Source organism: Anolis sagrei, chromosome 1 (assembly GCF_037176765.1).
Source record: "Anolis sagrei isolate rAnoSag1 chromosome 1, rAnoSag1.mat, whole genome shotgun sequence".
In the NCBI taxonomy this organism is placed as follows: Eukaryota; Metazoa; Chordata; class Lepidosauria; order Squamata; family Dactyloidae; genus Anolis; species Anolis sagrei.
The window spans coordinates 338,354,183-338,382,008 of record NC_090021.1 but is presented as its reverse complement, the minus strand read 5'-3'; the positions used below and the strand labels follow the sequence as shown (position 1 = coordinate 338,382,008).

The 27,826-nt window shown below is 46.6% G+C and overlaps 1 protein-coding gene across 2 annotated transcripts in view; it reads right to left on the bottom strand.

Annotated features, from left to right (window-relative positions):
- Positions 1–27,826, bottom strand: part of FRMD6 (FERM domain containing 6) — a 119,701-nt gene that overhangs the window by 28,218 nt on the left and 63,657 nt on the right. For both annotated transcript variants that reach the window (XM_067463108.1, XM_067463107.1), the window contains exons 2-5: positions 19,819–20,073; positions 10,983–11,073; positions 8,151–8,230; positions 2,119–2,195 (exon numbers count right to left, since the gene is read on the bottom strand). In XM_067463108.1, the coding sequence (XP_067319209.1) occupies positions 2,119–2,195; positions 8,151–8,230; positions 10,983–11,073; positions 19,819–19,917 (347 nt within the window). In that variant the 5' untranslated portion in view covers positions 19,918–20,073. The remainder of the gene's footprint in view (positions 1–2,118; positions 2,196–8,150; positions 8,231–10,982; positions 11,074–19,818; positions 20,074–27,826) is intronic.

The following is a 27,826-nucleotide window of genomic DNA, read 5'->3' as shown; positions in this document are numbered from 1 at the left end:
TCGCAAGCGTGTCTGGTGGGGACGAGGGACAGGGCCTTCTCGGTGGTGGCCCCTCGACTCTGGAACTCTCTCCCACAGGAGATCAGAACCGCCCCTTCTATCCTGACATTCAGGAAGCAGGTGAAGACGTGGCTATGGAGACAGGCATTCGATGAGTGAGCCAACACCCTGAGATATGGATGGAGGAGGATGAACATCAAATTTAGTGGGATGACTGACCATTGTATTTATTGAATGTAATTGCTGTTTTTCTGTTTTAATGTTTTTAATGTTTTATTGCAATATGAAGTATGATGTTTACTGATTGTATGTATTTTACGGTTGGAGATCGGTCTGAGTCCCTCAAGAGAGGTGAGAAGGTCGGTATATAAAACTTTTAAATAAATAAATAAATCCTCAGCTGCTGCAAGAAGATCGCGCAGACAGACTACAAGCAGAGGCACAACACCGTTGCTCAGATGATTCATTGGAACTTGTGCCACAAACACTATCTACCTGCAACAACTAACTGGTGCAAACACAACCAGGAAAAAGTTACAGAAAATGAGCACGTCAAACTCCTCTGGGACTTCCGGATTCAGACAGACAGAGTTTTGGAACACAACACTCCTGACCTCATGACTGTGTTAAAAAACAAAGTATGGATTGTCAATGTTGCAATCCCATGTGACAGCAGGATTGAAGAGAAACAACTGGAAAAGCTGACACGAAATGAGGATTTAAAAATCGAACTGCAAAGGCTGTGGCACAAGCCAGCAAAGGTGGTCCCAGAGGTGATTGGCACACTGGGTGCAGTGCCTAAAGACCTTGGCCTGCACTTAAACACAATTAGTGCAGACAAATTTACCATTTGCCAACTGCAGAAGGCCACCTTACTGGGTTCTGCACGCATTATTCACCGATACATCACACAGTCCTAGACACTTGGGAAGTGTCCGACATGTGATCCAATGCAACAATCAGCAGAGTGATCTTGTCTGCTGTGGACTCATCTTGTTGTGTTTCTAATAAAAATAATAATAATAATAATAATAATAATAATAATAATGTGAAATCCAGCATATAGATCTCGTTTGCTGTGACATACTGTGCTTTTGTGTCAATAATAATAATAATAATAATAATAATAATAATAACTCAAGCCAGTCAAGGTGGTCCCAGTGGTGATCGGCATACTGGGTGCAGTTCCTAAGACCTCAGGATCTGATGGTGGTAGAGCAATTGTAGTATATATACAATTGCATAGTAAGACAACCTCCCTAATAGTAAAATCAAGGTTTGCTTTTTGAATGTTTTTAAAAAACATTCAAACCATGGGGGGTTGAATCCTAGGTTGTAAGATCTGTGGATATGTGGATGGTGGTATAAAGACTGTATGTGTAAGGTTGTGTAAGGTTACATCCTCAGAGGTTGTGAGGTCTGTTGGAAACTAGGCAAGCAGGGTTTATATACTGTGGAATAATGTCTAAGGTGGGAGAAAGAACTCTTGTCTGTTTGAGGCAAGTGTGAATGTTGCAATTAGACTGAAGATTTTTTTTTCCGTGTCAGGAGCGACTTGAGAAACTGCAAGTCGCTTCCGGTGTGAGAGAATTGGCCGTCTGCAAGGACGTTGCCCAGGGGACGGCAGGATGTTTTGATGTTTTTACCATCCTTGTGGGAGGCTTCTCTCATGTCCCCACATGAGGAGCTGGAGCTGACAGAGGGAGCTCATCCATGCTCTCCCCAGATTCGAACCTGCGACCTGTCCTGCTGGCACAAGGGTTTAACCCACTGTGCCACTGAGGGCTCCATAAAGTCTGAAGATACCAGCCATAGATGCAGGCAAAATGTCAGGAGAAAATGCTGCTAGAACACATTGGCCATACAGTCCGGAAACCACACAACACCCCAATTTTATATAATGGGGCTTGAGCATTGACAACCTAGCCTTGTAAATATAATATGATTTATGTAATGGAAATGGATTATCTATGGATTTTGGATATGGAGGGTCCACTGCATTACTTCCTTGCAGTCTTTTCGACTGAGGTTTGGTTGAAAATAAGGTTTTGCGGGGAAAGCATGTCCTCTTGTCCCTTTCTTTCATGCCCTATGGTGTCTGGTATCCTTCTGCCTTACCTGATCAGCCGTCCATTTTCCACGTAATACTGCACTCGAAAGTGAATGATCATCGGGGGACCGAACTGGTCTATGCCCTGTGCCCGAAAACAAACAAACCAAAGAGAAAATCAATCAGCTTTATGTGGAGGAGACAGTGTGGTGTCTCAGTGAGAATGCTGGATCAGGATTGGAAACGCTTCTTCTTCTTCTTCTTATTATTATTATTATTATAACTTTATTTGTACCCCGCTAGCATCTCCCAAGGGATTCGATACGGCTTACACAGGCCGAAGCCCCAAAACACAATACAACAATACAATACCTAAGCAAAATAAAAACAGTTAAGCAGGAAAACAATAACAGTAACAATACAACAAGACATTATTAAAACTGGGCCGGCTGGAGTAGGGGTACAGGATTAAAAGTGCTGATGTGGCGGGAGGAATGTAGAATTACAATATAAGTGCAGTGTGCAGTGTGCAGCGATCTTGGTTCTACTAAGGTGCTTCTAGGATTTGGTGCTGGGGATTCCTAATCTGAAAAGGCACATTGGAACAGCCAGGTTTTCAGATTCTTTCTGAAGACTGCCAATGTAGGGGCTTGTCTGAGATCTTTCGGGAGGGCGTTCCAGAGTCGGGGGGCCACCACCGAGAAGGCCCTGTCTTGCATCCCCACCAAACGCGCTTGCAACGCGGGCGGGATCACGAGTAGGGCCTCTCCAGATGACCGGAGTGAGCGTGTGGGTTCGTAGACAGCGATACGGTCACGCAGGTAGGGTGGTCCCAAACCGTTCAGGGCTTTGCAGGTGAGCACCTGCACCTTAAATTGGGCTTGGAAAATAAACGGCAGCCAGTGGAGCTCCTTAAACAGGAGGGTTGACCTCTCTCTGTAATGAGTCCCGGTTAATATCCTGGCTGCTGCCCGTTGGACCAATTGGAATTTCCGAGCCATTTTCAAGGGCAGCCCCACATAGAGCGCATTGAGTAATTCAGTCTAGAGGTGACTAAGGCAGATCAGCCTTAGCGAGGTACGGGCGCAGCTGGCGCACAAGTCTCAGTTGTGCAAAAGCCCTCCCGGACACCACCGACGCCTGAGCCTCAAGCGTGAGCGATGAATCCACCACCGCTGCCTCGCTTATCAAGGCCTCCCTGGGTCTCCACAAGTCCCTTGGGTGGGACTTAATCTGGTGGAGAAGGGTCTGATAGGGAGGTCAGAGGAGAGGGTTTTAGTCTCCCTTGGGAGCGGACACAGGAAGGTGCTGTTCCTGCGCCATCTTGGGAAAAAAAAAGGCGATGGAAAGGAACTGGGTGACCTTACCCAAGTCACATTCTCTCAGCCTCAGAAGAGGACCATAGCAAAACCCTTCAGCTGGAACATGGCAGAAGCCTTCCAACTGAGGAGTGGGTGTCAAGATTTGGATATTACCTGGCATTTATTTATTTATTTATTTAAAACATTTATATTCCGCCCTTCTCACCCTGACAGGGACTCAGGGCGGAACACAGCATATACATGGCAAACATTCAATACCGGGACACAAATTCACATACATCAACATTAAAAAAATTATCAAAATATTAAAATACACCATTTAAAACTGTCCTAGTCATCCGTGTCAAATCTAATCGGCCTGGTCATCTTTCCTATTGCTGCTTTATTGGTCCCACAGCCAAGTTTTGACCATCCTTCTAAATTTCAACAGAAAGGAGGAAACCATGAAAATGAACAAAATCTGGCTACCAGTATTAAAAAACTCTAAAATTGCAACAGCACAACAACAGAGAGGAAACAATCAAGGACATCTAATCACCTCTCAACAAAAGACAATGCCTGGCTCGAGAGCAGTACGTGTGAAAAAGATCTGGGAGTCCTCGTGGACAACAAGTTAAACATGAGCCAACGATGTGATGCGGCGGCAAAAAAAGCCAATGGGATTTTGGCCTGCATCAAGAGGAGCATAGTGTCTAGATCTAGGGAAGTAATGCTACCCCTCTATTCTGTTTTGGTTAGACCACACCTGGAATATTGTGTCCAGTTCTGGGCACCACAATTCAAGAGAGATATTGACAAGCTGGAATGTGTCCAGAGGAAGAGGGCGACTAAAATGATAAAAGGTCTGGAGAACAAGCCCTATGAGGAGCGGTTTAACGAGCTGGGCATGTTTAGCCTGAAGAAGAGAAGGCTGAGAGGGGATATGATAGCCATGTATAAATATGTGAGAGGAAGCCACAGGGAGGAGGGAGCAAGCTTGTTTTCTGCTTCCTTGGAGACTAGGACGCAAGGAAACAATGGCTTCAAACTACAAGAGAGGAGATTCCATCTGAACATGAGGAAGAACTTCCTGACTGTGAGAGCCGTTCAGCAGTGGAACTCTCTGCCCCGGAGTGTGGTGGAGGCTCCTTCTTTGGAAGCTTTTAAACAGAGGCTGGATGGCCATCTGTCAGGGGTGATTTGAATGCAATATTCCTGCTTCTTGGCAGAATGGGGTTGGACTGGATGGCCCATGAGGTCTCTTCCAACTCTTTGATTCTATGATTGCTCCAGGCTCTGCCAGGCAATCAAACATTCACACTTAGCTCCAGAAGACAAGAGTCCTTTGTCCCACCCTGGTCATTCCACAGATATATAAACCCTTTTTCCGAGTTCCAACAGACCTCACTACCTCTGAGGATGCTTGCCATAGATGCAGGCGAAATGTCAGGAGAAAATGCCTTTAGAACATGGCCATATAGCCCGAAAAAACGTACAGCAGCCCATCCTTTTAAAGGTCAGGAGGGAGGGGGCCAATCTCACCAGGAAGGGAGTTCCACAGCCGGGGAGCAATCACCAAGAAGGCCCTGTCTCTCGTCCCCACCAGTCGTTCCTGTGACAATGGTGGGACGGAAAGCAGGGCCTCCCCGGAGGATCTTAATCTCCGTGATGGATTATAGGGAGAGATGCGTTCAGTTAGATAAGCTGGACCGGAAACGTTTAGGGCTTTATAGGCCAAAGCCAGCACTTTGAATTGTGCCCGGTAGCAAACTAGCAACCAGTGGAGCTGGCGTAATATGGGGGTTGTATGCTCCCTGTATGTCGCCCCAGTTATTAACCTGGCTGCCTCTTGTTGGACTATTTGAAGCTTCTGAGCAGTCTTCAAAGGCAACGCCATGTAGACTGTGTTGCAGTAGTCTATCCTAGATGTAACAAGAGCGTGGACCACCGTGGCCAAGTCAGGTCTAGGGTTACGATGTGAGTCCTGACAAGGGGGAGCATGGAGATTTGTTTTTGTGACTATGTAATTTTAATTAATATGGTACGGGTGCAGCTGGCGCACAAGTTTTAATGGTGTGAAAGCTCCCCTGCAACCTGAGATTCCAAGCTCAGTGATGAGTCCAGGAGGACCCCCAAGCTGCGAACCTGTGTCTTCAAGGGGAGTGTGACCCCATCCAGCACAAGTTGTGACCCTGTACCCTGTTTGGCCTTGCGACTGACCAGGAGGACCTCTGTCTTGTCTGGATTCAGTTTCAGTTTGCTTGCCCTCATCCAGAATGTCACAGTGGCCAGGACTTGGACAACCTCCTTAGCATCTGGTGGAAATGAGTGATAAGAGTTGGACATCATCTGCGTACAGATGGCATCGAACTCCAAAACTCTGGATGATCTCACCCAGCGGCTTCATGTAGATGTTAAGCAACATGGGGGACAATATTGAGCCCTGTGGAACCCCTCAGGACAAAGGCTGTGGGGTCGAGGAGGAGTCCCCCAGCAACACCTTCTGGGTACGAGCCTCCAGGAAGGACTGGAGCCACTGTAGAAGAGCACCTCCAAGACCCATCCCCACGAGGTGCCCCAGAAGGATACAGTGGTCTATCCGAATGCCGCAACCCTTTAATACAGTTCCTCATGTTGTGGTGACCCCCAACCATAACATTATTTTCATTGCTACTTTGTAATTGTAACTTGGCAACTGATATGAATCGTCATGCAAATATCTGATATGCAGGATGGATTTTCATTCACTGGACCAATTTTGGCACAAATACCCCATATGCCAAATTTGAATACTGGTGGAGCTGGGTGGGGTGGGGTGGTAATTGATATTTGTCATTTGGGAGTTGTAGTTGCTGGGATTTATAGTTCACCTACAATCAAAGAGCATTCTGAACTCCACCAATGATGGAATTGAACCAAACTTGGCACACAGAAACGCCATGACCAAGAGAAAATACTGGAAGGGTTTGGTAAGCATTGACCTTGAGTTTGGGAGTTGTAGTTCAGCTACATCTAGAGAGCACTATGGACTCAAACAATGAGGGATCTGGACCAAACTTGGCACAAATACTCAATATGCCCAAATGGAACACGTGTGGAGTTTGGGGAAAACAGACCTTGACATTTGGGAGTTGTAGTTGTTGGGATTTATAGTTCACCTACAATCAAAGAGCATTCTGAATCCCACCAACGATAGAATTGGGCCAAACATCCCACACAGAACCCCCATGACTAATAGATAATATTGTATTTTCTGATGGTCTTTGGTGACTCCTCTGATACTCCCTGGTGACCCCCGCCCAGGGGTCCCGACCCCCAGGTTGAGAAACGCTTCACTAAGGCGACCATGGCTGTCTCAATTCCATGTCCCGGTCTGAAACATGACTGATAGCAGAGTTAATACCTCTGGCCTAACCCCCAGTAAAAAGAGTTAAAGGTAAAGGTTTCCCCTTGATATTAAGACTAGTTCTGTCTGACTCTGGAGGTGGCGCTCATCTCAATTTCTAAGCCGAAGAGCAGGTGTTGTCTATAGACGCCTCCAAGGTCATGTGGCCAGCATGACTGCATAGAGCACTGTTACCAGGCCTGTAGCCAAGATTTCGATTTGGTGGGAGGGCTGAGTTTTTTTCAGGGGGAGTTTTTTTGGGGGGGGGGCTGAGTTCGGGGGGGGGGGGGGGCTGAGTCTGAGTGAAAGAGGGTCTACCCTAGCAAACCTTTTGTATCGTTACCCCAATACCCCAATGCATATGGGATATATTGAGTATGGTGATCAGATCATGATATGAATAAACATAACAGTTTAAATAATGTACCAGTAAGGCCTTCTCGCGGACCACCATGAGAATTTGGGGGGGGGGGGGGCTGAAGCCCCTCAAGCCCCCCCCCCCCGGTTACATGCCTGACTGTTACCTTCCCACAGAAGCAGTACCTATTGATCTACTCGCATGTTTTCAAACTTCTAGGTTGTCAGAATCATAGAATCATAGAATCAAAGAGTTGGAAGAGACCTCATGGGCCATCCAGTCCAACCCCCTGCCAAGAAGCAGAAATATTGCATTCAAATCACCCCTGACAAATGGCCATCCAGCCTCTGCTTAAAAGCTTCCAAAGAAGGAGCCTCCACCACACTCCGGGGCAGAGAGTTCCACTGCTGAACGGCTCTCACAGTCAGGAAGTTCTTCCTAATGTTCAGATGGAATCTCCTCTCTTGTAGTTTGAAGCCCTTGTTCCATTGCGTCCTAGTCTCCAAGGAAGCAGAAAACAAGCTTGCTCCCTCCTCCTCCCTGTGGCTTCCTCTCACATATTTATACATGGCTATCATATCTCCTCTCAGCCTTCTCTTCTTCAGGCTAAACTTGCCCAGTTCCCTGAGCCGGTCCTCATAGGGCTTGTTCTCCAGACCCTTGATCATTTTAGTCGCCCTCCTCTGGACACATTCCAGTTTGTCAATATCTCTCTTGAATTGTGGTGCCCAGAATTGGACACAATATTCCAGATGTGGTCTAACCAGAAGCTGGGGCTAACAGTGGGAGCTCATCCCACTCTCTCGATTCAAACCACTGACCTTTTGATCAGCAAGTTCAGCAGCTCAGTGGTTTAACCCACTGCACCACCAGCGGGTTAAGCTACTGTAATTAGATGGGTGGTGATTTGGAGAGTAGCTGCTGTGAAGACTGAAGGAGAAGTTTTAAAATTTTGTACATACTTTGCACATTGCTGCAACAAAGGAGAAAGTCTTCCAGCTTAGTTGGGAAAGGACAAAAGTTTGACTTGGCTCTAAAAAGAAAGGTGCTCCTTACCTTGCTTGCTTCCTTCTTCCACTCCTTCGGACAGTATTTGTAGAGCTTCTGGGACAACTCCATATAGACGTGCTCATTGTCTGCCAAAGGGGGGAAAAAACAAAGGGAAAGCTGAATGAGACAGCAGTCATGATGCAATGTATTGTCAAAGGCTTTCATGGCCGGAATCACTGGGTTGTTGTAGGTTTTTTCGGGCTATCTGGCCATGGTCTAGAGTCATTCTCTCCTGACGTTTCGCCTGCATCTATGGCAAGCATCCTCAGAGGTAGTGAGTCGTGATGTATTTGCAGATTGAAGCTGCTCTGCTTTTTAAAGCTGTCTCCATGAATTAGCTTAACTGCTTCCGCTGAGGACAGGGAAAGCCGGAGAGAGGAACTCACTCACGTGTTCCTTTTCAGAAAACTGACATTTAAATATGCTATATATACCAGGTATGGGCAAACTTGGGCCCTCCAGGTGCTTTGGACTTCAACTCCCACAATTCCTAACAGCCTACCGGCTGTTTATGGGAGTTGCAGTCCAAAACACCTGGAGGGTCCAAGTTTGGTTATGCATGATATATACACATGCACACTGCATTTCATTCATTGTAGAACACACTTTCCCCATATAAATATCCCTAAAAAGATGTCTCTTTCTTTTGGTCGTACTGAAATTAGTGTGTGTGTTGTAATCAACAGTGTCTTAGCATCAAAGAAACATCATGTGTGTTTGTGTGTGTGTCCCCATTCCATCAGCGTTGCCTCTGAAAAATCCTGCAAATCTCTTGCGAAGACAAGTGGACAAATGTCAGCATGCTGGAAGAAGCAAAGACCACATACATTGAAGCCATGCTCCTTCTCCATCAACTCTGCTAGACTGGTCATACTGTCTGAATGCCTGATCACCATCTTCCAAAGTAGTTACTCTACTCCCAACTCAAGAATGAGAAATGTAATGTTGGAGGACAGGAAAAGAGATTTAAATATGGGCTTAAAGGCAACTTTAAAAACTGTGGCATAGACATTGAGAACTGGGAAGCCCTGGCCCTTGAGCGCTCTAACTGGAGGTCAGCTGTGACCAGCAGTGCTGCAGAATTCTAAGAGGAAGGAATGGACGGTCAAAGAGAGAAACGTGCCAATAGGAAGGCATGTCAAGCCAACCCTGATCAGGACTGCCTTCTACCTGGAAACCGATGCCCTCACTGTGGGAGAACATGCAGGTCAAGAATAGGGCTCCACAGCCACCTTCAGACCCACCGCCAAGACACTACACCTGAAGGACCATCATCCTTGGACTACGAGGGATTGCCTAAGTAATTTTCATGTGTGCAAATATGCTAGTTGCAGGGGGGAAACTGCATGCATACATACTCTTGATGTGAAGAATGTCAAAGAAGCAAAACTGGAGAAATGCCTTTGTTCATTTAAGGTTGAATAAAACATCCCATTTATTAAATAGAGTCCTGACAACCATGTTCAGAGGAGATTCCATCTGAACATGAGGAAGAACTTCCTGACTGTGAGAGCCGTTCAGCAGTGGAACTCTCTGCCCCGGAGTGTGGTGGAGGCTCCTTCTTTGGAAGCTTTTAAACAGAGGCTGGATGGCCATTTGTCAGGGGTGATTTGAATGCAATATTCCTGCTTCTTGGCAGGGGGTTGGACTGGATGGCCCATGAGGTCTCTTCCAACTCTTTGATTCTATGATTCTATGATTCTATGTTTTTCTAGGATCATGATTGGATGTTCGGGCACCCAGTGTAGGTTTCCTTCTTATTCCCCCTTATTTCCCAATTCCTTTTCCTGTCTGCTTTCACAGCAAGCCATGGCACATGACTGTTGCTGACACAAACATGAATGTCAATCATAGTTTATGTCACACCGGCTTCTAAACGTGGTTCACAATGTGGAAGAGCGACTTTTTAAATCTGTGAATCATTGAGATGTTCGGCAGTGGAACTCTTGAGTTGTTTGGCAGTGGAACTCTCTGCCTCAGAGTGTGGTGGAGGCTCCTTCTTTGGAGGCTTTTAAACAGAGGCTGGATGGCCATCTGTTGGGGGTGCTTTGAACGTGATTGTCCTGCTTCTTGGCAGAATGGGGTTGGAATGGACGGCCCATGAGGTCTCTTCCAACTCTATGATTCTGGGAGTTGCAATCCCTAAAAGTGACTTTCCCATAGTCTGGAATAGCTTCAAACAATGGCTTCGTATTGCATCTACACTGCAGAATTAATGTAGTTTGACACCACTTGAATTTCTGTGGCTCAATGTTATGGAATCCAGGGAATTGTAGTTTCATATTGTGTTTATTCTTCTCTGTCAATAAGCCCCCAGTGGCGCAGTGGGTTAAACCCCTGTGCCGGCAGGACTGAAGGTCGTAGGTTCAAATCTGGGGAGAGGCAGATGAGCTCCCTTTATCAGCTCCAGCTCCTCATGCGGGGACATGAGAGATGCCTCCCACAAGGATGATAAAAACATCAAATCATCCAGGCATCCCCTGGGCAACATCCTTGCAGACGACCAATTCTCTCACACCAGAAGCGACTTGCAGTTTCTCAAGTCGCTCCTGACATGACAAAAAAGAATTGCCAATAAGCACTGATGTCCCAACAAACTACAACTCCCAGCGATTGTATAGCAAGCAAAGCAGTGCCAAACTGCATTAATTCTACCTTGTAGATACATCTTAAGCTAACCACAATTAGCAAACACACAGATGTGGCCTCAAACTTTTCCAAATTTGCAAGAACACCCAGCGGGGAAGCTGATAGCCACATAATAGAACAAAGGCAAGAACAATGACATATAATTGCAAAAAGGAATAATAAAGATGGATTGCTCCATTTGGGACTTACTTTGTATGACGCTGAGTCCAAAAAGGTGGCAGTCCTTCAGCCGCAACAGATCACACACCTGGACAAGTAACTCGTGGCACAATATTTTAACCTGGTAGAAAAAAAAGTAAGCGTTTTATTATCTGCTGATTTTAAGAACTATTCTTTGCAGATGCAGAATAGTAATCGAAATGACTGGATCTCTAGGACTGAATATAATAAAACCGCTGTTGAAGAAACCATCACTGGACCCCACTAAATTTGACAACTTTCGGCCGGTTTCCAATCTTCCCTTTTTGGGCAAAGTCCTGGAACGCGTGGTGGCCTCACAACTCCAGGTATTCTTGGGAGACACGGATTATCTGGACTCGGCACAGTCTGGTTTCAGACCGGGAAATGGAACTGAGACAGTCTTGGTCGCCTTAGTGGATGATCTGCGCCGGGAGCTCGACAGGGGGAGTGTGTCCCTGTTGGTGCTCCTGGACCTCTCAGCGGCCTTCGATACCGTCGACCACGGTATCCTCTGGGGCGCCTTGCGGAAATGGGTCTCGGAGGCACTGTTCTGCAGTGGCTCCGGTCATTTCTGGAGGGCCGTTCCCAGAAGGTGTTGTTGGGGGACACCTGTTCAACCCCACAACCATTGTCTTGTGGGGTTCCTCAGGGCTCAATTCTGTCTCCCATGCTGTTCAACATCTACATGAAGCCGCTGGGTGAGATCATCCGGAGTTTCGGGGTACGGTGTCATCTGTACGCAGATGATGTCCAGCTCTGTCACTCCTTTCCACCTGCTACTAAGGAGGCTGTCGAAGTCCTGAACCGGTGCCTGGCTGCTGTGACGGTCTGGATGAGGGCGAACAAATTGAAGTTGAATCCAGACAAGACAGAGGTACTCCTGGTCAGTCGTAAGGCCGAACAGGGCATAGGGTTACAGCCTGTGTTGGATGGGGTCGCACTCCCTCTGAAGACACAGGTTCGCAGCTTGGGTGTGATCCTGGATTCACCGTTGAGCCTGGAGCCCCAGGTTTCAGCGGTGACCAGGGGAGCATTCGCACAGCTTAGGCTCGTGCGCCAGCTGCGCCCGTACCTTGGGAAGTCTGACTTGGCCACGGTAGTCCACGCTCTTGTCACATCCCGCCTAGACTACTGCAATGCACTCTACGTGGGGCTGCCCCTGAAGACGGCCCGGAAGCTGCAATTAGTCCAACGCGCGGCAGCCATGATTCTAACAGGAGCGGAGCGCAGGGAGCACACAACCCACCTGTTGCACCAGCTCCACTGGCTGCCGATTTGCTACCGGGCTCAATTCAAGGTGTTGGTATTGGCCTATAAAGCCCTAAACGGTTCCGGCCCAAGATACCTTTCTGACCGCATCTCGGCCTATGAACCCACCCGGACTTTGAGATCTTCCGGGGAGGCCCTGCTCTCGATCCCGCCGGCCTCCCAGGAACGGTTGGCGGGGACGAGAGATAGGGCCTTCTCGGTGGTGGCTCATCGGCTGTGGAACGCCCTTCCTACAGACATTAGGCTGGCACCTTCTCTTATGGCATTCCGTAGAAAGTTGAAGACCTGGATGTTTGTGCAGGCGTTTGAGTAATTTAGTGCAATCTGGTAATTGAACATAGGAACAGAACAATGGATAATGAATTTGGATCATGCATGGATGATGAGGCGATTGGGGATGGGGTTTGTAATAATTGTGTATTGGGATTGTTTATTAGTTATTAAGAGAAATGTGTAAACTAATTGTCATTGTTTATTGAACTATTGCTGTTTTTATTGTCTTTTACTGTTTGTGAACCGCTGTGAGTCGCCCTCGGGCTTGAGATACAGCGGTATATAAGCATAGTAAATAAATAAATAAATAAATAAATAAATATCCCTGAGTTTTGGGAAAAGCTTTCCCTTACAACCAACTGACTTGCAGGTCTGCCTGATGCACACATGAGACATAGATTAGGATGATTTAAAAAGTGGGATATTATAATAATCCCTTGATTAGTGGTTACTTCCTCCAGATTCTTAAGCCTTGTGATTACCTTCTTTTGGCAGGAAAAAATAGGTTTGTGTTGCTGTGAGTCTTCCAGGCTGTATGGCCATGTTCCAGAAGCATTCTCTCCTGATGTTTCATCCACATCTATGGCAGGCACCCTCAGAGTTTGTGAGGTCTGTTGCAAACTAGGCAAGTGAGGTTTATATATCTGTGGAATGATGTCCAGGGTGGGAGAAGGAATTCTTGTCTGCTTGAAGCAAGTTTGAATGTTGCAATTGGCCACCCTGATTGGCATTTAATGGCCTTGCAGCTTCAAAGCCTGGCTGTTGCTGCCTGGCTTTCTCTTTCTCTTCTTTCCATTTCATCAGGAAATCTGGATGGGCATCTATTAGGAGGGCTTGGACTGTGTCTCCCAGCCTGATAGAATGGGGACAGATTGGATGGCCTTTGTGTATCCCCTTCCAAATCTAAGATCTGAAGAACAGGCTCAAGTCTCTTCTTTATTTCCTCTTCCTTAGGAAATTTGGATGGCCATCTGTCAGGAGGTCTTGGACTGTGTCTCCCAGCCTGACAGAATGGGGACAGACTGGATGGCCTTTGTGCATCCCCTTCCAACTCTAAGATTTGAAGCACAGGCTTAAGTCTCTTCCTTTCCTTCTCTATAAGTTTTTATGCAGAGGCTGGATGGCCATCTGTTAGGAGGGCTTGGATTGTGTCTCACTGTCTGGCAGAAAGGACTACTAGTCCAATTCCCAAACTCTAGTACTCCCAAGTGTTTTGGACTTCCAACTCTCATAAGCCTCAGTAGAGTCAAGAGATTCTGGGAACAGAACTCGAGAAAAATAACTCTTGTCTGCTTGAAGCGAGTGTGAATGTTGCAATGGGCCACCTTGATTAGCATTGAATGGCCTTGCAGCTTCAAAGCCTGGCTGGTTGCTGCCAGGGGGATCCTTTGTTGGAAGGTATTAGTTGGCCCTGATTGATTCTTGACTGGAATTCCCCTCCCTTTGTTGGGAGGTCAGCTAAAACGTCCCAACAAAGGCGTCACCCAGACAGCAACCAGTCAGGCTTTGAAGCTGCAAGGCCTTTCAATGCCGATCAAGCTGCCCAATGGCAATAATCACACTACTTCAAACAGACAAGAGTTCTTTCTCCCACACTGGACATCATGCCAGAGATATATAAACCCACTTGCCTAGTTTGCAACAGACCTCACAACCTCTGAGGATGCCAGCCGTAGATGTGGGTGAAACATCAGGAGAGAATGCTTCTAGAACATGGCCATAAAACCTGAAAAACCTACACTGGACATCATGCCAGAGATATATAAACCCACTTGCCTAGTTTGCAACAGACCTCACAACTTCTGAGGATGCCTGCCATAGATGTGGGTGAAACATCAGGAGAGAATGCTTCTAGAACATGGCCATATAGCCTGAGAAACCTACAACAACCCAGAGATAACAAACCTTTATCTGGTGAGAAGGTCAAGAGAAATGCTTTCCTTTTTCTTTTGGGATCTGAAAAAGCTTTATAAGGATTCATGGGAGAGAGTTGCCTCAGTTGGGTCAACGTTATTTTATCATGTTCTTGCTTTCAAGTGCTCTGGAACATGGTCAGAAAGCCTGGAAAACTCACAGCAACCCAGTGATTATGGCCATGAAAGCTTTCAACAACACAAAAATAGACTTATTCCTTCTTCACCATCATTGACAAATGCAAGATACTCCACTTTGGCAGGAAAAACGAAATGCAAAGATACAGAATGGGTGACGCCCGGCTCGAGAGCAGTACGTGTGAAAAAGATCTTGGAGTCCTCGTGGACAACAAGTTAAACATGAGCCAACAATCTGATGTGGCGGCAAAAAAAGCCAATGGGATTTTGGCCTGCATCAATAGGAGCAGAGTGTCTAGATCTAGGGAAGTCATGCTACCCATGCTCTGTTCTGCTTTGGTTAGACCACACCTGGAATATTGTGTCCAATTCTGGGCACCACAATTCAAGGAAGATGTTGACAAGCTGGAATGTGTCCAGAGGAGAGCGACTAAAATGATAAAAGGTCTGGAGAACAAGCCCTATGAGGAGGGGCTTAAGGAGCTGGGCATGTTTAGCCTGAAGAAGAGAAGGCTGAGAGGAGATATGATAGCCATGTATAAAATATGTGAGAGGAAGCCACAGGGAGGAGGGAGCAAGCTTGTTTTCTGCTTCCATGGAGACTAGGACGCAATGGAACAATGGCTTCAAACTACAAGAGAGAAGATTCCATCTGAACATGAGGAAGAACTTCCTGACTGTGAGAGCCGTTCAGCAGTGGAACTCTCTGCCCCGGAGTGTGGTGGAGGCTCCTTCTTTGGAAGCTTTTAAACAGAGGCTGGATGGCCATCTGTCAGGGGTGATTTGAATGCAATATTCCTGCTTCTTGGCAGAATGGGGTTGGACTGGATGGCCCAGGAGGTCTCTTCCAACTCTTGGATTCTATGATTCTATGATTGTTCTTATTTACCTCTCTTAGCTGAGATCCAAAGTAGCTCAGAACACTCAAAACACTGCAATTGAAAACCTAAAACAAAGCAACATTTTCTTCTTAAATTATGCATTAAGTGATGAAGAGCTCGCTCAATCTGCAGGTATATACCTCACGATCAATTCCCCTTTGGGAAGGAAAAAAAAAAATGCAGAGTCTCAACAAATCGGTAGTTGAGGTCCTAAATCTGGACTAAGCACCATAAATATCCGCATGCTGACTTAAATCAGGCTTAAAGGCGCTGCTGTATTTCTTTATCTCCTCTCCTTCCTTTCCTGCTTCTTTATGAGTTATGCACCAATTCTGCCACGCAATCCAGCTGAATGGTACTGTTGCATAATAGTAAAAGTGCCACTAAATTCCCCATAAAAGCACATCCATGCATAAATGCACATGCCCATCCATGCGCAGTGCACATCCATGCGCAATGGCACTACATGGGCAATCCAGCGTCCACACTGAGGAGAGAGCGAGCTTGTTTTCTGTTGCTCTAAAGGCTAGGGCATGAAGTAATGTATTCAAAGAGATTCTACCTATGCTGTCTGATAGTTGGACCTGCTTGACAGTGGAATATGCTGCTACTTGAGAGTCCAATGGAGTTCCCTGGAGAATTTTAAGCAATGGCCATCTGTCGGGAGGGCGTTGATTGTGCATTTCTGCATTGCAGAAGGGGGTTGGACTAGATACCCTGAGTGGATTACAGTTTTACATATATAAGGCAAACATTCAATGCCTTTTTGCACAGTAAACAACAACATACAATACACAGACAAAGGCCTTCCCCTTCAATCTCCGGCGTCTGGAGGCGATGCTCAACTCTGGCCATAGGGAGGTGCTCTTGTCCCATTTTTCCATACCGAGGAGCCTGTTGTCCATAGACTTCTCTGATTGTGTTGCCAGTATGTCTGCATGAGGCACCCTTTTACCTCCTTGCCGAGGCAGTACCTATTGATCGACTCGCATTGCATCCTTTCGAACTGTTAGGTAGGCAGAAGCTAGGGCTGACAGCCAGGAACTCACCCCGACTTGCAGCTTTGAACTGCTAACCCTCTGGTCTGCAGATTTTCTCCGATTGTGTTGCCAATATGTCTGCATGAGGCACCCTTTTAACTCCTTGCCGAGGCAGTACCTATTGATCTACTCGCATTGCATCCTTTCGAACTGTTAGGTAGGCAGAAGCTAGGGCTGACAGCCAGGAGCTCACCCCGACTTGCAGCTTTGAACTGCTAACCCTCTGGTCTGCAGATTTTCTCCGATTGTGTTGCCAATATGTCTGCATGAGGCGCCCTTCTACCTCCTTGCCGAGGCAGTACCTATTGATCTACTCGTATTGCATGCTTTTGAACTGTTAGGTAGGCAGAAGCTAGGGCCGACAGCCAGGAGCTCACCCCGACTCGCAGCTTTGAACTGCTAACCCTTTGGTCCATAGATTTTCTACAACTAGCAGTTTAACCCTCTGTGCTAATGCGGCCCCTATTCACTATTAACCATGGTTTTGAGTTTTCATAATAAGTCCTGGAACATATTGTCTAATGTTAATTGCTATTGTTTTAATGTTTATTGTTTTGTTTTATGAGTTTATTTATTGTTGTATTTGTTATGCTATTGTTTTATTGATGTGTTGGGTCTCGGCCTCTTGTAAGCCGCACTGAGTAATTCGGGAGATGTTAGTGGGGTATAAATAAAGGTTTATTATTATTATTATTATTATTATTTCTCATAGATAGGAAGATCATATGATCATAATATCAATTGCAGAGGGGAAAAAATCCACCTAAACATTAGGAGATTCCACCTGAACATTAGGAATAACTTCCTGACTGTGAGAGCTGTTCAGTAGTGGAACTCTCTGCCCCGGAGTGTAGTGGGGGCTCCTTCTTTGGAGGCTTTTAAACAGAGGCTGGATGGCCATCTGTCAGGGGTGCTTTGAATGTGATTTTCCGGCTTCTTGGAAGAATGGGGTTGGAATGGATGGCCTACGAGGTATCTATGATTCTACGATTAGGAAAAACTTCCTGAAAGTAAGAACTGTTCGGCAATGCTACTTCAGAGTCCTTTTCAGCAGAGATTAGATGGCCATCTGTTGGGAGGGCTTTGATTGTGTTTTCCTGCGTGATAGAAAAGGGTTGGACTGGAGGGCCCTTGGGGTCTCTACCAATTCTATGATTTGAATCCACTTGTTTGTGTCTCCGGAGCAGCTGCCTTCCTCCTTTCTACACAACACCCCTTCAAATATTTAGAGACTGCGATCATGTCTCCTCTTAACCTTCTCTTCTTCTCCAAGCTAAACATACCCAGCAACCAAAATCATTCCTCGTATATGGTTTCCACCAAGAAAGCATGTGCTAAAGCAATAGGGTGTCAGTGTCAGGCATGGAAGGAATCTTTCGGAGAGGTCTGGAATGGGTTCTAGCACCATAGCGCATCTACACTGTAGAATCAATGCAATTTGGCACCACTTTAGCTGCCATGGTTTAATTCTATGGAATCCTAGGAGTTGTATTTTGGTGACACACCAACACTCCTCAAGTCGAGAAAACTAAACACTGTGTGCAACTGCAGCTTCCCATAATTTCACGTCATTAAACCATGGTGCCAAACTGCATTAACTCTGCAAAGTAGATGCACCCCAAATTTCCACTGGGAGAAGCAGTGTGATTATAGAATCATAGAATCATAGAATCAAAGAGTTGGAAGAGACCTCATGGGCCATCCAGTCCAACCCCCTGCCAAGAAGCAGGAATGTTGCATTCAAATCACTCCTGAGAGATGGCCATCCATCTCTGTTTAAAAGCTTCCAAAGAAGGAGCCTCCACCACACTCCGGGGCAGAGAGTTCCACTGCTGAACGGCTCTCACAGTCAGGAAGTTCTTCCTCATGTTCAGATGGAATCTCCTCTGTTGTACTTTGAAGCCATTGTTCTATTGTGTCCTAGTCTCCAGGGAAGCAGAAAACAAGCTTGCTCCCTCCTCCCTGTGGCTTCCTCTCACATTATTTATACATGGCTATCATATCTCCTCTCAGTCTTCTCTTCTTCAGGCTAAACATGTCCAGCTCCTTAAGCCACTCCTCATAGGGCTTGTTCTCCAGACCCTTGATCATTTTAGTCGCCCTCCTCTGGACACATTCCATGTCATTGAGCCATGGTGCACCCCAAATTTCCACTGGGAGCAGCAATGTGATTGGTAGACAGTGTTCTCTTCAAGTATCATACAAGGGTTAAATGAGAAGTAATGCCTCCATCTTCGTAACTCCTCAACAGATGGCTGTACTGGTATGTGGCAGGTACTGGCTTGTTCAGTAGACTCTCCTCTACAGTTCCATTTTGGCAGGAAGTCTTAGCATTGAATGGTTTATTATTTATTTACTGTATTTATACCCCACCCTTCTCAACCCCGAAGGAGACTCAGAGCGGTTGTGCTGTTAAAGTGTGAAGTAGGGAACCCTGAGGGTCTGTCAATGTGACTTAAACAACATGCAGTCATTGAATTCTTTTCTACAATCGTGATGTCTGGTGTTTTGGGTTCTAAAACTTTGTCAGCCTGGATTTGAAAGTCCCACAGTATTTTTACGTGTTCGTTTCCCATGACCTTTGCAGGTTTATGATCCCACCAATTCTTTACTGCTGGCAGGTGGTACTTGTGACATAAGTTCCAGTGAATCATCTGGGTCACAGAGTTGTGCCTCTGTTTGTAGTCCGTCTGTGCAATATTCTTCCAACGGTTGAGGATATGATCCATGGTTTCATCAGCTTCCTTGCAGAATCTGCATTTTGGGTCATCAGCTGATTTTTCAATCCTGGCCTTAATGGCATTGGTTCTGATGGCTTGGTCCCGGGCTGCAAGAACCAGACCTTCTTTTGTCCCTTCTTCAGGGTTCCATTCGTGAGCCATAACCAGGTCTTCTCCTTGTCAACCTTGTCGTGGTGGGGGGCTTAACTGCTCCAAGGATGCTGAGAGCTGTGCTGACGGTAGTGTAACTCCCAGCAGGTCCAACCAAGCCAGAGAGGTCTCAGCTGAGGAATGGAACCAAGAGCACCTCACCCCATTAGCATTATGGAGAAGCAAACCAAAACGAAGTCTATATTGGCTCGGTCAACGCCCAGGATAAAAAGGACCGTGGTGGATGCTGCTGATTCTGGACATCCATCGACAAGTGGGCTACAGAATCAAAATACAAATGAACCATCACAGAAGCGGCAGAAATATACAATGCCAGGAAATCGCACAACAACAACAACAACAACAACAACAATAATAATAATAATAATAATTAGACACTAATGGGATTCTGGTTTCTGTCCCAAATCATTCTTTGGGAAAGGAGCTGCCAGCCAACTTACATTTATGATGATGTTGAGGGAATCATCATTGGGGAGGAAAATACACACGCTGCGTCGGTCCTGCATGACTCTGTTATTGTGGAAGTTCAGTTTGTTCATCGTGTTCCGGGCCCTCCCCGTGGATCCGTGTTCGAGTCTCTCCGGGACTGAGTGCAAGCATCAGAAGAGGAGCATTCATCAGGTAAAGCGCTCCTCTTCGTCACCCAAGGCACAGCAGGCTGGGCATCCTGGCGCTTCTCACTCGGCGTGCCATCTCTGCAAAGGAAAGGAAGCAAGGATGTTAAGATGCTGCAAACCCCAAGAAGGACTTGACCAAACTCCCCCTGATTTGTTGCAAAAAATATTATGGTGGAAGGACAATGTCCACTTGGGATGGACACCACAATTCAAGAGAGATATTGACAAGCTGGAATGTGTCCAGAGGAGGGCGACTAAATTGATCAAGGGTCTGGAGAACAAGCCCTATGAGGAGCGGCTTAAGGAGCTGGGCATGTTTAGCCTGAAGAAGAGAAGGCTGAGAGGGGATATGATAGCCATGTATAAATATGTGAGAGGAAACCACAGGGAGGAGGGAGCAAGCCTGTTTTCTGCTTCTATGGAGACTAGGACACAGAACAATGGCTTCAAACTACAAGAGAGGAGATTCCATCTGAACATGAGGAAGAACTTCCTGACTGTGAGAGCCGTTCAGCAGTGGAACTCTCTGCCCCGGAGTGTAGCGGAGGCTCCTTCTTTGGAAGCTTTTAAACAGAGGCTGGATGGCCATCTGTCAGGGGTGATTTGAATGCAATATTCCTGCTTCTTGGCAGAATGGGGTTGGACTGGATGGCCCATGAGGTCTCTTCCAACTCTTTGATTCTATAGGTTCTTGTGGGGGTTTTTTTTCGGGCTATATGGCCATGTTCTAGAGCAGTGGTTCTCAACCTGGGGTCCCCAGATGTTTTTGGCCTACAACTCCCAGAAATCTCAGCCAGTTTATCAGCTGTTAGGATTTCTGGGAGTTGTAGGCCAAAAACATCTGGGGACCCTAGGTTGAGAACCACTGTTCTAGAGGCAAGGAGAAAATGCTTCTAGAACATGGCCATATAGCCCGAAAAAAAGCCACAAGAACCTAGTGATTCCAGCCATGAAAGCCTTCGACAATACATCTTTGATTCTATGATGCTGTGTGTTTTTTGGACTGTATGGCTATGTTCCAGCAGCATTCTCTCCTGACTTTACGTCTGCATCTGTAGCTAATGGCATCTTTAGAGGTTGGACCGGGCTGTAGAACAGTTGGCTGGGAGTCAGCTGCATTAAAATCACGACCTGACCAAGAGGTCATGAGTTCGAAGCCAGCCCGGGTCAAAGTTGCTCCAGATACGAAAAAAAATGCCATTGAACCCTTGAAGTATTTCAGTTATTTTTGGCAGAATAGGTTGGAGTCCTTGGAAACAATAACAGGCTGGAGTAATGTATTGTCGAAGGCTTTCATGGCTGGAATCACTAGGTTCTTGTGGGTTTTTTCGGGCTATAGAGCCATGTTCTAGAGGCATTTCTCCTGACATTTCGCCTGCATCTATGGCAAGCATCCTGTAGTGAGGACAATGGGTTTATATATCTGTGGAATGGCTGGGGTGGGGCAAAGAGCTCTTCTCTGCTGGAGCTAGCATGTGGACAATTTCAACAGAAAGGAAGAGACCATGAAAATGAACAAAATCTGGCTACCAGTATTAAAGAACTCTAAAATTACAACAGCAAAACAACAGAGAGGAAACAACCAGGCACATCTTAACACCTCTCAACAAAAGATTTTCCCAGGCTCAGCCAGGCCTTCAAATGCTAATGAAGGTGGTCAGTTGAAACATTCACACCTAGCTCCAGCAGAGAAGAGCTCTTTGCCCCACCCCAGCCATTCCACAGATATATAAACCCATTGTCCTAATTCCAACAGACCTTCACACCTAGTTCCAGCAGACAAGAGTCCTTTGTCCCACCCTGTTCTTTCCACAGATATATAAACTCATTGTCCTAATTCCAACAGACCTCACAACCTCTGAGGATGCTTGCCATAGATGCAGGCGAAACGTCAGGAGAAATGCCTCTAGAACATGGCCATATAGCCCGAAAAAACCCACGAGAACCTACAGGCTGGAGTCCTTGGAAAGCTATATCTCTCAAGCTTCCACAGCATGGAGTCATGGCAGTTAAAGCGATATGAAACTGTATAAATGCTACACCCATGGAAAAGGACAGCTGAGAGGAAGAGATGACAAAAGGACAAGGCATTTCTTTATTGGCTCCGAAAAAGCTGGGGCGCCGCGTGGCTTGAGCCGAAATGGCTTTGGTCACTGTTTTATTTGTGGCTCTCTGACCAAGCCTCCGCCCGTTCTCCAAAACACCCAATGAAAGGGATCCACCCCATATAAATTCCACAGCCTTTGTCCAAGCGGCCGGAGTTGAAACTGAGGGCTCTTTGTCCTGGGAAACCTTGAAAAGCAAGCAAATATTCCAGGGAAGCCACGGTCTGTAGAGACCTATTCCAGATCCACATATCTGGATCTCAGATGCATACTTCTCTACATGCATCTCAAAAATAGCTGCCCCATTCACACAGCTTCTACTGATGACATCAACTGCCTTCTCACATTTTCACAAATTATAATCAATGCAACAATCACTTTATGTATCCTACTTATATCCCACCACCTTTGCAATATGTCCCTCAAGGTGCTCGTAACTCAGATGAGAATAAAGCGAAACACAAAATGAACCACAACTGTGTAGACTACTGAATAGTCTGTGCTTATAAGAACCGGTAGAAAGCTGGGTAGATGCGGGGAATGCCGTGGATGTAGCGTACCTGGATTTCAGGAAGGCCTTCGACAAGGTCCCCCATGACCTTCTGGCAAGGAAACTAGTCCAATGTGGGCTAGGCAAAACTACGGTGAGGTGGATCTGGAATTGGTTAAGTGGACGAACACAGAGAGTGCTCACTAATGCTTCCTCTTCATCTTGGAAAGAAGTGACGAGTGGAGTGCCGCAGGGTTCGTCCTGGGCCCGGTCCTGTTCAACATCTTTATGAATGACTTATGAAGGGCTAGAAGGCAGGATCATCAAGTTTGCAGACGGGACCAAATTGGGAGGGATAGCCAATACTCCAGAGGACAGGAGCAGGATTCAAAGCGATCTTGACAGATTAGAGAGATGATGGGCCAAAACTAACAAAATGAAGTTCAACAGGGACAAATGCAAGATACTCCACTTTGGCAGGAAAAACGAAATGCAAAGATACAGAATGGGGGACAATGCCTGGCTCGAGAGCAGTACGTGTGAAAAAGATCTTGGAGTCCTCGTGGACAACAAGTTAAACATGAGCCAACAATGTGATGTGGCGGCAAAAAAAGCCAATGGGATTTTGGCCTGCATCAATAGGAGCATAGTGTCTAGATCTAAGCAAGTAATGCTACCCCTCTATTCTGCTTTGGTTAGACCACATCTGGAATACTGTGTCCAATTCTGGGCACCACAATTCAAGAGAGATATTGACAAGCTGGAATGTGTCCAGAGGAGGGCGACTAAAATGATCAAGGGTCTGGAGAACAAGCCCTATGAGGAGCGGCTTGGGGAACTGGGCATGTTTAGCCTGAAGAAGAGAAGGCTGAGAGGAGACATGATAGCCATGTATAAATATGTGAGAGGAAGCCACAGGGAGGAGGGAGCAAGCTTGTTTTCTGCTTCCTTGGAGACTAGGACGCGGAACAATGGCTTCAAACTACAAGAGAGGAGATTCCATCTGAACATTAGGAAGAACTTCCTGACTGTGAGAGCCATTCAGCAGTGGAACTCTCTGCCCCGGAGTGTGGTGGAGGCTCCTTCTTTGGAAGCTTTTAAGCAGAGGCTGGATGGCCATTTGTCAGGGGTGATTTGAATGCAATATTCCTGCTTCTTGGCAGAATGGGGTTGGACTGGATGGCCCATGAGGTCTCTTCCAACTCTTTGATTCTATGATTCTATGATCACTTTATGTATCCTACTTACATCCCACCATCCTTGCAATATGTCCCTCATGGTGCTCGTAACTCAGATGAGAATAAAGTGAAACACAAAATGAACCACAACTGTGTAGACTACTCAATAGTCTGTGCTTATAAGAACCCACCCTAGAAGCCCAGATGGCTAACCTGGCTGTCGAGGTCCTGAATCGGTGCCTGGCTGCTGTAACGGTCTGGATGAGGGCGAACAAATTGAAATTGAATCCAGACAAGACAGAGGTACTCCTGGTCAGTCGTAAGGCCAAACAGGGCATAGGGTTACAGCCTGTGTTGGATGGGGTTACATTCCCCCTGAAGGCGCAGGTTTGCAGCTTGGGTGTGAACCTGGATTCAGCGTTGAGCTTGGAGCCCCAGGTCTCGGCGGTGACCAGGGGAGCATTTCCACAGCTCAGGCTTGTGCGCCAGCTGCCCCCGTACCTCGGGAAGCCTGACTTGGCCACGGCAGTCCACTGGGCATGTTTAGCCTGAAGAAGAGAAGGCTGAGAGGAGACATGATAGCCATGTATAAATATGTGAGAGGAAGCCACAGGGAGGAGGGAGCAAGCTTGTTTTCTGCTTCCTTGGAGACTAGGACGCGGAACAATGGCTTCAAACTACAAGAGAGGAGATTCCATCTGAACATGAGGAAGAACTTCCTGATTGTGAGAGCCGTTCAGCAGTGGAACTCTCTGCCCCGGAGTGTGGTGGGGGCTCCTTCTTTGGAAGCTTTTAAACAGAGGCTGGGTGGCCATCTGTCAGGGGTGATTTCATAGAATCATAGAATCATAGAATCAAAGAGTTGGAAGAGACCTCATGGGCCATCCAGTCCAACCCCCTGCCAAGAAGCAGGAATATTGCATTCAAATCACCCCTGACAGATGGCCATCCAGCCTCTGCTTAAAAGCTTCCAAAGAAGGAGCCTCCACCACACTCTGGGGCAGAGAGTTCCACTGCTGAACAGCTCTCACAGTCAGGAAGTTCTTCCTCATGTTCAGATGGAATCTCCTCTCTTGTAGTTTGAAGCCATTATTCCGCGTCCTAGTCTCCAAGGAAGCAGAAAACAAGATTGCTCCCTCCTCCCTGTGGCTTCCTCTCACATATTTATACATGGCTATCATATCTCCTCTCAGCCTTCTCTTCTTCAGGCTAAACATGCCCAGTTCCCTAAGCCGCTCCTCATAGGGCTTGTTCTCCAGACCCTTGATCATTTTAGTCGCCCTCCTCTGGACACATTCCAGCTTGTCAATATCTCTCTTGAATTGTGGTGCCCAGAATTGGACACAATATTCCAGGTGTGGTCTAACTAAAGCAGAATAGAGGGGTAGCATTACTTCCTTAGATCTAGACACTATGCTCCTATTGATGCAGGCCAAAATCCCATTGGCTTTTTTTGCTGCCACATCACATTGTTGGCTCATGTTTAACTTGTTGTCCACGAGGACTCCAAGATCTTTTTCACACGTACTGCTCTCGAGCCAGGCGTCCCCCATTCTGTATCTTTGCATTTCATTTTTTCTGCCAAAGTGGAGTATCTTGCATTTGTCACTGTTGAACTTCATTTTGTTAGTTTTGGCCCATCTCTCTAATCTGTCAAGATCGTTCTGAATTCTGCTCCTGTCCTCTGGACTATTGGCTATCCCTCCCAATTTGGTGTCGTCTGCAAACTTGATGATCGTGCCTTCTAGCCCTTCATCTAAGTCATTAATAAAGATGTTGAACAGGACCGGGCCCAGGACGGAACCCTGCGGCACTCCACTTGTCACTTCTTTCCAAGATGAGGAGGAAGCATTAGTGAGCACTCTCTGTGTTCGTCCACTTAACCAATTACAGATCCACCTCACCGTAGTTTTGCCTAGCCCACATTGGACTAGTTTCCTTGCCAGAAGGTCATGGGGGACCTTGTCGAAGGCCTTACTGAAATCCAGGTACGCTACATCCACGGCATTCCCTGCATCTACCCAGCTTGTAACTCTATCGAAGAAAGAGATCAGATTAGTCTGGCATTTGAATGCAATATTCCTGTTTCTTGGCAGAATGGGGTTGGACTGGATGGCCCATGAGGTCTCTTCCAACTCTCGGATTCTATGATTCTATAAGCAGCCATGTAAACAGAATCATAGAGTTGAAAAGACTCCAAGGACCATCTAGTCCAGTGGTTCCTGACCTGTGGTCCGTGGACCACCGCCACTTCAGTCCCCAAGAACTAAAACATGGTTTGCGGCATCACCGTTACTACACTGTTGCAATGAGAGCGACTGGTCTTGCAAAACTCTCTTATAGTGCCGAAGCTTATTAAATATGATCAATGTAATGTCAACGGCTTTCATGGCTGGAATTATTAAATATGGTTTTCTGTGGGTGAGCAGATGGCAACTACTGGATGGAATATGTTCTGTATCTGGAACTAGAGCTGATGTGTTCTATCTGAATCGCCACCCCAAATAACCAAACTGAATCTAAAGTTGACCAAAAACTGATTCGTAACCCTTTTGATACTAATGTTTGACAGAGGTCCCCAGTCAAAAGAAGGTTGGGAACCACTGATCTAGTCCTATCCCATTCTGCCAGGCAGGAATACACAATCCAAGCCCTCCTGATAGATGACCATACAGCCTCTGCTTAAGAAGGAGATTCCACCAGACTCTAAAGTAGCATATTTCACTGTTGACCAACTCCAAACTAATGCTCTCTCAAAGCATGATGGAGTCTTCTTCTCTGGAGGATGGACTGAATGGACATCTGTCGGGAGTGCTTTGATTCTATGTTCCTGCATGGTAGACAGTTGCATTGGATGGCTCTAGTGGTCTCTTCCAATTCTTTGATCCTATGATCTCTAGGATTATATTGATGCAGCCTAGAATCACATTGAGCTTTTTAGTTGTTGCATCACCTGGTGGTGCAGTAGGTTAAACCGCTGAGCTGCTGAACTTGCTGACCTAAAGGTCGTAGGTTCGAATCTGAGGAGTGGAGTGAGCTCCTGCTATTAGCCCCAGCTTCTGCCAACCTAGCAGTTTGAAAACATGCCAATGTGAGTAGATCAATAGGTACCACTCCGGCGGGAAGGTAACGGCGCTCCATGCAGTCATGCCGGCCACATGATCTTGGAGGTGTCTACAGACAACACCGGCTCTTCGGCTTAGGAATGGAGATGAGCACCAACCTCCAGTCAGACACAACTATGCTTAATGCCAGGGGAAAACCTTTACCTGCCACACTATTGACCCCTGTTCAAGTTTATGGTTCATTAAGACTCCAAGATCCCTTTCACTTGGGCTGTTTTCAAGCCAGATGTCACCCATCCTGTATCTGAGCATTTACTAACTGACATTTCTCCCTGTTGAAGTTCATGTTGTTAGTTTGGTCCCAACTTTGTAATAGGTGCAGGCTTGGCAAGACAGAAGGCAAGCAGAAAAGAGGAAGATTGCATTAGACTACTGCAACGCTCTCTACATGGGGTTGCCCTTGAAGACGGCCCGGAAGCTTCAATTGGTCCAACGTGCGGCAGCCATGACACCAACAGGAGCGGGACGCAGGGAGCATACAACCCCCTGCTGAGCTGCTGAACTTGCTGACCTAAAGGTCGCAGGTTTGAATCTGGAGAGTGGAGTGTGCTCCTGCTATTAGCCCCAGCTTCTGCCAACCTAGCAGTTCGAAAACATGCCAATGTGAGTAGATCAATAGGTACCACTCCTGCAGGAAGGTAACGGCGGTCCATGCAGTCATGCCGGCCACATGATCTTGGAGGTGTCTACAGACAACAATGGCTCTTCGGCTTAGGAATGGAGATGAGCACCAACCTCCAGAGTCAGACCCAACTATGCTTAATGCCAGGGGAAAACCTTTACCTGTCACACTATTGACCCCTGTTCAAGTTTATGGTTCATTAAGACTCCAAGATCCCTTTCGCTTGGGCTGTTTTCAAGCCAGATGTCACTCATCCTGTCTCTGTGCATTTACTAACTGACATTTCTCCCTGTTGAAGTTCATGTTGTTAG